Source organism: Sus scrofa, chromosome 7 (genome assembly GCF_000003025.6).
Source record: "Sus scrofa isolate TJ Tabasco breed Duroc chromosome 7, Sscrofa11.1, whole genome shotgun sequence".
NCBI classification, from domain to species: domain Eukaryota; kingdom Metazoa; phylum Chordata; class Mammalia; order Artiodactyla; family Suidae; genus Sus; species Sus scrofa.
Genome location: NC_010449.5, coordinates 9,614,202 through 9,627,848, shown reverse-complemented (window position 1 = coordinate 9,627,848; position 13,647 = coordinate 9,614,202). Strand labels below are relative to the sequence as shown.

At 47.3% G+C, this 13,647-nt stretch overlaps 1 protein-coding gene across 16 annotated transcripts in view; it reads right to left on the bottom strand.

Annotated features, from left to right (window-relative positions):
• The window catches only part of PHACTR1 (phosphatase and actin regulator 1), a 561,465-nt gene that overhangs the window by 39,038 nt on the left and 508,780 nt on the right, over positions 1–13,647 (bottom strand). For all 16 annotated transcript variants that reach the window (XM_021099752.1, XM_021099751.1, XM_021099756.1 and 13 more), the window contains one exon: positions 13,137–13,293. In XM_021099752.1, the coding sequence (XP_020955411.1) occupies positions 13,137–13,293 (157 nt within the window). The remainder of the gene's footprint in view (positions 1–13,136; positions 13,294–13,647) is intronic.

Here is a 13,647-nt window from a genome sequence, read left to right as displayed (position 1 = left end):
CCACAATGGGAACTCCCAAGTACCTTTTAAATAATGCCTAGTCCAGTCTTGCACACCATCAATTTCAAAAGAATTCTAAGACATGCAGTTTGTTGAGGTTCCATGGTGTCCCTTAGTAACTTATTTCCCTGAGAAGTTAACCTTAAACTCATAGAAAATAAACTTCTTCAGTTCAAGGTCCATTCTTCCTTTTGGGAATCTCCCAGTTGTGTTTAAGCTAGTTTTTGTCTTTAAACAGAAGCAATGTTTATTTGGGGTCTCATTTTTCTCTAAGGAAGGTTATTCAGATTTCCACGAGTTGCTTTAACTAAGCTGGACCTTAAGAGTGGTCCATTCTCCGATGCAGATCACAGCCATGCAGTGATCCTGGCTCCAACACAGACCCTCACAGACTCTGCACATGATCCGTGCCCCGCAGACGAAGCACGAGTCTACATTCCCACTGCCAACGGGCTGCCTCCTTCCTTCAGCCCACTGTGAAAAGACTTTTATTTAAATTTCTGCCAAAGGAAAATCACATACATTGAAAGGATGTGATGTTCTCATCTATGTCTATACTGTGAAATGAAGACCACAGTCCAACTAATCAACACACCCATCCCCTATTTTTGGTGCAAACACTTGATATCTACACTCTTAAAAACTTCAGGTATACAATAGATTACGGTTGACTCTTGAACAACATGGGGTTGAACTGTATGGGGCCACTTAAGCATGGACTTTTTTGATAAATACACTGGGAAATGTTTTGGAGATTTGCGACAATTTGAAAAAACTTGCAGGCAAAACATATAGCCAGGAAGTACTGAAAAAATATGAACAGGTTAGGCATGTTATAAATGCATAAAATATATGTAGGGATACACATAACGTACAAAATACATGTTAATCAGCTGATACCTATAAGGTTTCCTGGTCCATCGCTGGCTATTTGTACTTCAGATTTTGGGGAATCAAAAGTCGTATGTGGATTTTCAATTGTGTGTGTGTGTGTGTGTGTGTTGCGGGGGGGTTGGTACCCTAACCCTTGCCTGGTTCAAGGGTCAGCTGTAGTATAACCAGAGTCACCATCCTGTTCACATGTGTCTCCAGAACTTACTCACCTTATAACTGAAAGTCCATGCCTCTGGTGATCCCTCAACTCCCAGCCTCCAGTGATCCCCATACTACTGTTTGTTACAAACAGCTTGACTATTGCTTTTCAAGATTCCATGTATAAGTGAGTTAATGCAGTATTTGTCTAAGTCTAGCTTCTTTCACTTAGCATAATGCCCTCCTAGTTCATCCATGTTGTCACAAATGGCAGAATTTCCTTCTTCTTTAAGGCTGAGTAATAGTCCATTTTATGTGTACACCACACTCTCTGAAAAGTCTTTTAATGAAGTCTTTTTTACATGTGATGGGTCCCTTTTACATGACTGGAGTCATGATCGCAGCAACCATGAAATAAGGAAGAGTCACGACATGTGTTGCCTCAATGGAGTTGTGGCCAAGACACGCTGGGCACATCAAATCCTCCAAGTGCTCCTCTGCCTTTTCAGTCTCTCCTGCAGCTCAACAGGGGTCATGAGCCTAGTTCTGATTAGTGAACTGTGAGCAGAAGAGGTGTGTGTATCTTCTGGAGCCCTCCTTCCCTGGCTATGGTGGCAACAGAGCCATGGGTTCTAGAAGCATGTAATGGATACATATGGATAGAGGCGCTCTGACCCTGTTAGGCTTTACTCTGGTGAAATATACTTTTAATGCCTTAAGCCACTGGGATTTAGGATTTGTCTGTTTGGGCAACTAGCATTACTTATTCTGATGAACAGGACTTTAGAATAATCACCAAGGAACAATTATTGTCCATTATCTATTACAATGGGGAGAATGACTCATTTAGTGTGTTTGATGACTTTGGTTGGGCGGTCCATCTTACAGGTGGAGAAATTAAGGCTCACCAGGAACCCAGCTTATAACTGGTAGATGGAACTTTCAATTTCAGGCCAAGCTTCACAGCTCTTTATTGCTCTTTCTACTGGACCACTGCTTCCCAAACTTCAGTTGTACATCAGAATCACACTCGTTAAAATGCACATCTCTGGACCCCATGCTCAGAATTTGATGAGTGGGGCCTGAAAATCTGCCTTTTAACAAGTTCCAGACATGGCATGGAAACAACCTAATTATCCATCCACAGATGAATGGATTAAGGAGATGTGGTACATGTACACAATGGAATATTGCTCAGCCATAAAAAAGAACAAAATGATGCCATTTACAGCAACATGGATGGAACTACAGACTCTCATCCTAAGGGAAATAAGTCGGAAAGAGAAAGGCAAATACCATATGATATCACTTAGATCTGGAATCTAATATACGGCACAAATGAACCTACCTACAGAAAAGAAACAAACTCATGGACATGGAGAACAGACTTGTGGCTGCCAAGCGGAAGGAGGAGGGAGTGGGATGGACTGAGAGTTTGGGGCTAGTAGATGCAAATTATAGCATCTGGAGTGGATAGGCAATGAGATCCTGTTGCATAGCTCAGGGAACCATATCCAGTCACTTGTGATGGAACATAACGGAGGATAATGTGAGAAAAAGAAGGTATGTATACGTATAACTGGGTCACTTTACCCCAGAAATGGACAGACCATTGTAAATCAACTATGATTTTTAAAAAAGCAAAAAAAGAGAACTGACTGAGAAATGTAGGAGCCAAAACAAACAAACAAACAAAAACCAAAAAACGTTTCAGGTGATGCTGATGCCATCCACCCAAGGACCCATTCCACTGGACCACCTGGCCTGTCATGCCACATCCAGTACCAGTGCCTTGAGAACCAAAGCTTGGTGTTAAGTGCTTTAGCTCTTCCTACTTACTGTGGACAGTATTACTGAAATACAAGACAAAGCCCACTGAAGTCCGAGATGGAAGAAAATCTCCTATTCCTTCTTCCTTCCACGGCTTCTCTCTCTCTTGATTCCATCTGCACACACAAGCCTGAGCCACTGCTCCCGAACTCCAGCCTCCCACACAGCCACACCCAACCACAGGCACCTGATGAATAGGCGTTTAGAATAATACGGCAGAGTTATTACTATTGAGAGGGCGGTTCTGTTCAACACAAAAACTCAATCAAACTAAGTGTGGCTCTCAGCATGTGAGCATCTGATCTGGAAGATGTGCTTCTCTTGCCACGGAGCATTTGTGAGCTCTGTCTACGCTCCTCCAGGAAGGGAGTCCCAATTGCCATGACCTGGCAGGTTGCAGTGAAGCTTATCGGAGGAGTTGCTGCAAGGAGAACACTTTATCAATAGCAAAGGGCTCTAGAGTCTTAGATAACCTTATGGCAGGGACCCTTGCCCCAGTGGTTGTCTGGGACCTCTTTCTTAGCCAAATATGGTGAGAACAGGGTCTTTCTTTCTGCCATAGCCTAAGATGAACAAGAATCATCATAGCAGATGAGCCCACCATGTTCAGGAGAAAATTCCCTAGAAAACAAAAAGGCCATTCCTTATCAGCTTAAGAGCAACCATTAACACGGGGCCATACAGCAGCCTAGAGGACTCGCCCATTCTCTTCTTGGTAGCTGAATATAGCTGTACCCTCCCCACCCTACTCCTGTGCCCCAAATCTCAAATGCTGCTGGGATAATCAGCCATTTAAAAAAGCTTACTAAAAAAACCAAACGAAGACTTCCTATTTCCCAATGATGGCCACTTTTTTTTTTTTTTTAACTTTTTCAAGCTTTAAACACTGAGCTGGATTCTATTCCTGCCGGGGGTAAAAAGCAGCTCCTTTGTCCTCCAGACTTACTCTATCATTGAAAAATTCACAGGCGGCCAGGGCAGCTGCGAGTCACCAATGCAGAGCACTGGACGGGCCTGACAAGATGCGGCTTTGTTCCTGAACAGCCAGTGTGAGGCTTGTAAACTGTGACTCTTCTCCTACAGACACACACATGCACACTGTCAGGGCTCAGAAACTCCAGCTTGGCGACAGGATTATCAAGAACGGTCTTTATTGCGTTTCTTAACAGCTGGAGGCTGGGGTGAAAGGGCACGGGGCTGCAAGGGTCTCTATTAGGCTCTGAGACATCTCTGGTGGCTGGGGTCCCTGTGAGACAGGCTGCGACCTAGGACCCTCTAGCCACAGCAAAGCCCTGGCATTTGCACCTGAACAAACAACCCCTCTAGCAACAGAATACAAAGAAACTATAGGGACTAAAAATAAGCAGGGTTAGATGCTTAGGAACAATAAGATACAAAAAGCCCACAAACCAATGGCTATTTATGAGCTGCTGGGAGCAAAAGCAGAGTACTCTGCCTGCTCCCTGTTCACAGCACCACCAAAGGGTGGGCAGACCACCTAAGCCACCCCTCTTGCCCTCTTCCGACCCATCCGTGCCAGCTCTCACCCCATTTAAGGAACCAGCTCACCCGCCTTTGGCACTTAGGGCTTGTTTTTGCTCCCAGCTGCTGCAATAAAGCCTTGTCTGAATTTCTCATCAAGTCTCTCATCAATTTCTATTGATGAGGTGTCCACGGAGCCGAGTTGGTACCACCTGTGGTGGGGGTGGCTCAAGCCTCAACGCCACCACCTCCACCCGTGTGGTTCTGAAGTTTTATTCCGCCTCCTCCCCACATGCCTCACTCAGATCTCCTAAGGGCAGCTTTTGTACCTTTCATGAAAACAGACAAATCAAAAAGGCAGTTGCCTTTAACTTTCTCTCGGTCAGGTAGTGCTGTAGCTTCGACGCAACTCGGCACCTTTCCGAAGATGTCAGCATTTCTCAAGGGCTTTTAGGGAGGATTTTTCTATTTCGCGCAGTGGGTTAATGGAAGATGTCGGATGATCGGAAGGCAGTTGAGCTGCTCAAAGATGCCACGTGCCTGTTATGCAAATGCTGCAAGATGCAATGATTCTGTTCCCATCATATTTCACTCTGATTGAGCTTGTTCCTATCACTCAGTTTCAGCCTGGTGACTGGTATCTAATTTCCGTTTTGTTTAGGGGAGGGCTTGGAATCCACAGGAGAAAGCCCGCTGACCCAGGGCCACTCCCACCCAGGTTTTGTGGATGCGAAGATGAACGGACACAAATACCATCTTCCTGCTCCTCTCTGGTCCCCTCTGAGCTGTGCTCCACTCCTTCCTCCATCACCAAGTGGTGATGAGGGGGATGCTGATGATGCCGCAAGGCTGCAGAAACCAGCTCCTCCCAGATTTCACTCAAGTCTCTTCTCCTCCTCTCTTGCAAGTGATGCACAGGGATGCATGTCCAGGGCACACTCAGTCAGCCAAAGGTGAACTGAATGCATGCAGCCTTTGCTTGTTACTGCTATTTTTAGGAAGTGCTTTTGCAGCAGAAGAAATTACCTAGTCTGGGGAGATGCCAGCTCACACTTAGCATCAGCCCTTAGATGTGGGGGAGATGTCCTTTGCCACCTTGGAACTAGGCTCTGGTGTGTCAAGACTGGTAATGCTGATGTTCCTGAACCATAAACAGTATGGGAGCTACAGTCAGAAGTCGGGATTACTGCATTTTACTGCCCGTGCAATGAGCATAAAAAATGGATTTTGAGTTTCTCCCTTGACCCTTGTATGGGATTTAAAGCAGCACATAATCCTCTCTACATAGTATTTTATATTCTGCCAACAGTGTGAACTACTTAGGAGCATAAAATAGATTCAGAATACTCTTCCTTCCTAGCATATTATGTCACTCGAAATAAGAGAGATAACACGTTAGGTTCACGGGGATGATCAGGTCATCATTTTTCCACCTCCCCTGTCACATTCCCCACCCTGCTGCCACTGAAAAGACAACAGCTTTTTGAGTGATGGTCATGGATCGTACTGAGGAGGAGGGAGAATCTGGATGATTTTCAAAGGCGGGTCCTATGTCTGATCTGTCACAAGATGCTTGGTCTAGGATCTCACGCCTCAGGTATAGATTCAAACGATCAGCAATTAGCAGCATTTCAACCTTCACTCCTTGGGATTCCCAGACTCATAAATATTAACGAAAGCCATTACAGCTATTTCAACCAATTTCTTCATTCAACTTAATGTATTTTTTCAAAATTTATTTTTTATTAAAGTATAACTGATTTACAATGTTGGGCAAATTTCTTCTGTATAGCAAGGGACCCAGTCACACACACAGACACACACCCACACACCCATTCCTTTACTTATATTATTTTGCATCAAGTTCTACCCCAAGGGATTGTATATAGTTCCCTATATAACAGGACCATATTGTCTATCCATTCTTTTTTTTTTTTTTTTTTTTTTTTTTTTGCTTTTTAGGGCTGCACCTGTGGCATATGGAGGTTCCCAGGCTAGGGGTCAAATCAGAGCTACACCATAGCCACAGCTCACAACAATGCCAGATCCTTAACCCACTGAGCAACTCCAGGGATCAAACCTGCAACCTCATGGTTCCTAGTCAGATTTGTTTCCACTCTACCAGGACAGGAACGCCTATCCATTCTAACAGTTTGCATCTGCTAACCCCAAACTCCCCCTCCATCCCGCTCCTTCCACCTCCCCTTTTGGCACACAGGGGTCTGTTCTCCATGCGTTTGTTTCTTTTCTGTAGACAGGTTTATTTGTGCCATATATTAGACTCCAGATCTAAGTGATATCACATGGTACTTGTCTTTCTCTTTTGGACTTAGTATGATAATTGCATTTTTCTGTAGTCACAAACACTCTCCAAACCAACTGACTAAATTACTGAAACAGACAGAGTTGGGTCAAAAGTTCTTCTAAGGAAGACGGTATGTTGCTTTAATGATTAATCCACACAACCATCTTCAAATGAATGTGGATCCTGTAAGATGTTAGTTCCCAGCTGCTACCGATAAGACACACGTACGTGCCCGCAGTTAGCACTCACAGAAGAGTTCTATCTTATGCCATCAAAATGTGTAGCACCCGTCTATAGAATTTAGGACGGTACTGTAGGTAGGAAAAACTATGGCTTCCGGGTCCAGGGGGCCCAGGCTGAGACATGATCCTAGGGCTGAATTTAACCCATACATATATTGTTTGGCCTGTGCAAGGTTTAAACATTTTGGAATTTTCATTTAAAAAATACAGATTTCTTTTCCTAAGATCTGACAGACTGGTCCTTCACTTTTCCAAAACAACAAGGGGGCTGAGGCTGAAGGGGGGTGACCCCTTTTGATAAGGGATGGACGTCTCATCTCATTCCAGTTCAACACTGTTAACCATCTTAAAACACCTGCTTCCCTTATGTCCAGATGTACCTATCTGACCGCGGGCACTTGAGTTCGTGGCTCCTTTTCTAGGCAGGCCCACTTCGTGCTTCCTCAAATGGGCCGAACTGTGTCTCCCCAAAATACATATGTTGAAGTCCTCACCGTTAAAACCTCAGAGTGCAACCTTGTGTGGTTCTGTTTTGGTTTTAATGGTTGCACACATGGCATACGGAAGTTCCCCAGCCAGGGATTGAATCCGAGCTGCAGCTGTGATCTATGCTGCGGCTGCAGCAACACTGGATCCTTTAACCCACTGTGCTGGGCTAGGGGTGGAACGCACACTTCGGAAGCGACCTGAGCCACTACAGTCGGACTCTTAACCCACTGTGCCACAGCGGGAACTCCAGGGAATTACCTCTTAATTATAGAGGTAATCAGATTAAAACAAGGTGATGAGGGTTGGGTCTTATTCTGACCTGTTTCCTTATTAAGGGGGTAAATTTGGACACAGAGACACACATCTGGGAGGAGTGAAGAGGGAGGCAGAGATTAGAGTGATGCATCTACAAGCCAAGGAAAGCCCAAGACAGCCAGCCAGTCCCCAGATGCCAGGGGAAAGGACTGGAACAGATTCTCCCCTACAGCCCTTGGAAGGAACCAACCCTGCTGACACTTCAATTTCAGAACCTCAGGCTCCAGAACTGGGAGACCATGCATTGTTGTTGAGTAAGCCACTTGGTTTGTGCCCCTTTGTTAGGGTAACCCCGAGAAAAAGAAGACTCCCAGGAGCTGAAATTAAGTCAGTTTCTCCTTTGATCACTTGGAGGAATCACAGGCGAGCAGCCTGAATCACCAGCTATGTAGGAAAAGGATGTCACAAGGAAAAACATCCTTTCCAAAACCAAGTAAAGCTTCCAAGGGCTTCTTCATAAGGATGCTTCCAACTTTAAGAGGGCGCTATGGCTGCTCTAACTCAGAGGGCTGCTGAAATATTCTGGTCCATGATGACTGTGGAAGAGATGATAGTTCACCCCTGAAGGGGAGGGCGGTATTTTAAGGGTGAAGAGATATTTTAGGAGGCAGATGGCCCGAATCCTCATTTATCCCGGAGCTTCATTTAGACGGTATCCTCCTACATATCCTGCAAGGCACCTCCCATTTGCTTTTCCTTCCCAGGCGTTTTCTCCCCATGTCTGGTCCAAACAGTACAGAAAGTCCTGGAGGGGACTGAGGGGAGGGGACCTCAGTTGGAGAGGCCTGGGCCAGTTGGGTCTGAACAGCTGGCTGTTCCCAAGAGCATGGCTAGGTATCCTGGCTGTTGGGTGACCATGAACGGCTCATGCTTCAGAGTCGTAGCTCCCTTCTTTAAAAGTAGGTAGTCGTGGCAATTTATTTTCAAAAGGGAGTTTTAGAGGCCAAAGCATTACTTCTTGAGGTGTCAGGCTTCTCTTTAGTCCCTGCGAGTCCCATTCCTAGCGGTCCTGAGGGCCAGTCTCCAGTTGTGGGGGGGTCACTTCTGCAACCAGTCAATGCCTCAAACTAGGAAGTGGAAAAGGGCCAGAAGGTGCTGTCCTGGCTCATCAAGACATCATTCTCACCAAGAATACTGAGAAGCATAGCTCTATGTCTATTTTTTTTTTCTTTTTCACAGCCGCACCTGCCGCATATGGAAGTTCCCGGGCTAAGGGTCAAATCGGAGCAGCAGCTGCCAGTCTACACCACAACTATGCCAGATCCATCTGCGATCTACACCCCCAGCTTGCGGCAATGCTGGATCCTTAACCCACTGAGTGAGGCCAGGGATCAAACCCGCATCCATCCTTACAGACACCATGTCGGGTTCTTAAACTGCTGAGCCACCATGGGAACATCAATGTCTAATTTTTTAAATGATTTTTTTTGGAGGAGGGAGGGAGGCAGTAGTAAGATGGATTTCCAAGAAATAAAATGGAGTCATGTGCATTGAATATTATTCTTAGGGGAGGAAAAAGCTTGGTAAATGAATGAAACAGAAGTGGATTGGAGAGCTAAGATCACACAGGTTGACCACCTCCAAGGGTTCAAGTTAAAGGGCCCAAAGAAGAGACCCAGAGAGAAAGTGGCAGAATATTGCATGTGGGGGGCCCTGGAGGGGCGAGGGGTTCTCCTGGGGTCTCTACATTCTCACTGACTAGAGGGCCTTGGGGAGGAAAAGACCCGCTCATGTAGCCCCTAAAAGGGGCCCTTGGACCTGTGGACTCAGAGCCTTTTGGGAACTCCATCCGTGTAATTTGTTCTGCATGAGACCCCACACACTCCATTTCTTTCTAAGTCATACACAAGTTCGACTGCATGGATATGCTATGTATTTTATAATGCTGACACAATTGACTTCAAAAGAATACAAAATAAATTTAAGTAGAAGTTCTACTATTTCATGCCCCCACCCTGCCTCCAGTGGACGGTCTTGTCGGCCCCTTGGATCTGGGCACCTGGCTGGTCTGTATACACAGCGGGCAGAGCATCGCTCTCCCGGCTGACCATGTTCCTGTCTCAAGGGCAACCCGCACTTCTCCAATGGCAGTTGACCAAAACATTTCTTTCTTATCAAAGCATCCAGATGACTAGTTGACCAAGGTTTAGGAGAGGCTGCCCAAGAGCACCAACAAGAAGACATTTTTGGAAGAAGAGTATTTCTGCATTTTTAGGTGGAAAATCTGCCTTAACACCTGGTACCATTTTCGTTGCTGTTTCTGCTCCCTTCCCCCAATCTGGGATTATTCTTGGAGTAACTGCACTTTTCTAAAATGCAGCTGAGACTGTCAGGCTAAAATTATGTTTTATAGCATGCTCCCTCCAAGACAACTGCAGACTTGGCTGTGTGCTTTCCAAAGAGTTGGAGATTTCCAGTGTGTTTCACCACCTCCATCGCCAGGGAAAGCTGTAGCCTTGCAGCCTCAGAAAAGCAAATGCTGCAATCGAGTCCTATGTCCTTTCCGTTAATTTTGATGCTAATGAAATTGACATTTTGCACAAAGTGACCGGATGATCTATTCTAATCTCTTTGGATTTGTAACTGTAGGTCCAGGGAGAGCAAATGACGACTCAGGAGACAGCAGAGCCAGAGCTAGAAGCCGAGGCTCCTGGCCTCAGCTTGCTTCTCTGTCAGGGTCACCCGGTTCTCAGGGTTCCCCCTCACTCTGCCCTGGCTTTAGGATAAATGAGCAGGTGGAAGCCCAAAGCTGGGTTCTCATCTTAAAGGGAACAGTCCCTAAACCCCCATGCCTCAAAGAAAACCTTGAGATTCGGATCAGATAGCCATTGGATTTGCTGAACTCTGTACAACTAGTCAACCTGCTAAACTCTCCTAATGTGCTTGCCTTCAGGCCCAGTTCCTATCATCTGGCTGGAGACGCCAAGGGTTATACCACACGGAAATAAACTCCCTAGAAGAAAGCATGAATAAAGACAATGAAGATCCAGGATTCAACACCTAGAATGTTCCCGACGCTGCCCTCGCTTCCTCTGTCTTTCTCTCCCCAGTCAGTGTATCACCTTCCACTGACCACAGCGGACAAGGGCTGGGAATGGACATCTCAATGGATGTCTGAATCCTAAGCAGTATTTACATTTTGTTAAGTGTTGTTAGGAGAGGAAGGGTTGGGAAAGGGTTGATTTATATGGATCAGGCTGCAAATGCAGAGAACTTCTCGCAGTGCACGGACAGCCTATGCCTTTTCCCACCTGAGGGTTGTTGGGTCACTGCCATGGCCAGGCGCTCATGGTGGTGGGTTGTGGGCATGGATTCAGGCATGAGAAGCTGGACTGTCTCTTTGTAGGAGTATGTTCTGGGACAACAGTGGCCTTTTGCACTTTGTCAGATTCCTCCAGGTGGAACGACTCCACGGTGGACAAGCAGAGTGACCAGCTGCACACATCTGCTCTATCTCCCACTCTTGTCTCTACGGAAGATGTCCCCTTGGGCAGTCAGATGCTCTGGCATCTCACTCACATCGGCAGAGTTTTCCATTTCCCCCACCGCCCTGGGGGTCTTCTTAACCCTGCCGCAGAGCCGGCCAAATAGAAGGGAGGGAGACAACTAGAATAAGGATGCTCACTCTCGGGTGTGGGGCGGGTGGAGCTAAACTCTGAGAAGAGGGACTGGGGTCAAGGATCTGCTCTTTCTCTATTTTCAAGCCCCCCCCCCAAAAAAAAGGATGGCCTTGTTTGTATCAGGTGTAAAATTGAACTAGCGGTTCAGGAAGCAGCCTAGAGTCATATCCACCCGCCCTGCCAAGCCCTAGAGAGATCTGGCTCTCTGGCTCGAAGAGGAGGCTTGGGGAGCCAGGATCACTGTTTCCAAGTATCCGAAAGCATGCGTGTTAAGAGCAATGAGGCTTTGAGGAGCTGTAGAAAGAAGAGAATAAGACCAGTGGGTGGACAGAAATTTCAGTTCCACGGAGAGAAGAGTGTTTAACCATCAGGCTCTTCCACGATGGGACAGGCTCTCTAGAGGAAGTTGGAGAGCTCTGATGGCATGGTGTGGAGGTGTTACTGCATTCAGTGGGAGGGGAAGGGGGAGAGAGAGGTGGAGGGGGAAAGGGAGGGGGAGGGGAGGGGGAGAGAGGCAGGTGAGTAGATTTCTCATTCTATGACTTGAAAGACCACATAATCCAAGGCCAACTCATCCCTCAGTGTGGATCCTTTTACAGCCCTGTACCATTAAAACAACCTCCTCTAGGAGGAGTGAATTATGAGAGAGAGAAGCCGCCCTCAAGTAGCAAAATAAATCAGGCAGAAGTGAGGAATACCAGCAAATGGTTGCATGGTGTCTGTGCCACTCTAACTTTTTTTTCTTTATTTTTTTTAAATAACCTCTTGATGTACTAGTTTCCTACTTGGGCTGAGGAAGGTGACCATGAGAGCTCCCTGCCTCGGCTGCTGGGAGGAGAAAAGGAAATAGCAGATACAGGAGCATGTATTATGGGCTGGGGACTGCTCTCAACGCTTTACTTGTATTGTTTTAATTCAATGCTGGATTCCCAACCAGCTGAGCCAGCAGGAAACTGCTATCCTGTTTCATTCTGACGATGCCCCATCTTACCAAGGCAGAGACACCAGCGAAGAGAATAGGTGACTTACGTGAGGCTACGCAGCAGTAAGTGGGAGACCCCTACACGCTGTGCCCCAACACTGAGCGGGAGAGCCAGAGGAAGGGCTCTCGGGGTAACTGCTGTCCCAGAGAGGCAGTGCCATATATGGTCAAGAGGGACCACTCTAGAGCCATCCTGTCTGACATCATGCAGGTGGCTAAGGTTGTCCCTAGCTGGTGCCCTCATCTGTGAAACGGGGACCAAAACGCCCATGTCATAGGGAAATTCAAAGAGGAAACGCATGAATACACAGATAACGTTTAGAGGAGGGCCTGGCCAATAAGAAATGTGCCACAAATGTTCACTGACACCATCCAAAGATGCCCTAGGTTTCAAATACACAGCGTTTAACATCGTAACGTACCACACTGCTTTGCCTATGTGTGTAATAGCGACCGTAGGGACAAGAGAGACCCTGCTTGGTAACGAGGGATCTTTACCCACTGCGCATCTCTTCTGGTCGCCCAGTCCAGCAGAAAGTGCATTTACTTGATCGCTTTGTGCTTCACCAAACCCTAGTGCCTAGGTATCTAGGTCCTGCATTCGGGTGGCTGAGGGGCAGGGTCTAGAGGTGGTTATTCTCCCTGGAAATCTGCCCCCCCCACTTCTCCCTGAGCCTTTCATCACAAAAAGATCCAACATTTCCATGAGGGAAGAAGAGGCGCGCACAGAAGCCACCCTGCAGCAGAAACGGAACGGCCTCCAGAGCTGCTTCTGCAGAGCTATTCAAGAGACACTCAGGACGGAGCCGAGGATGGAGCCAGCGGTCCCGCGGGCCTACCTGGTGAGCTTGGTGCCGATCTGCTGCCTCAGCTCCAGCCGCTCCTCATCCGTCTGCCTCGGCAGGATGTTCTTTTCTTCCAGCTCCCGCTTGGAGGGCCGGTTGCTGAGTTTGATGGCTAAGGAGTCCTTCCTGCACACCTTCATGGCCAGGGAGCCTGCAGGAGGGGAGAGACGAGTTAGTAAGGCTGCCACAAACCTGCTGGGACTCCCAGAGGGCCAACCGGGCTCCATGGGGCCAAAGGCAGAGGGACAGACACGGCGGCCCAATGCCTGGTGGCCGTCAAGGCCTCGGTCCAAGGAGGAAAGGTAGCCTCTGTACCCTTCCTAGAGGTCCTGCAATCAGCATGTCCCTCTACCTGGCGGGGACCTGGGCGTGGGAGGAGCACACGGGGAGCCTGTGCTTGGATCTGGCTTCCCAGGAGCAGACCACGTCACAAAGGAGGGCAGGCCAGACTGCAGAATGCCATGGGCGGACAAGGGACAGAGGCCTTCAGGAACAGAGAGAAGCT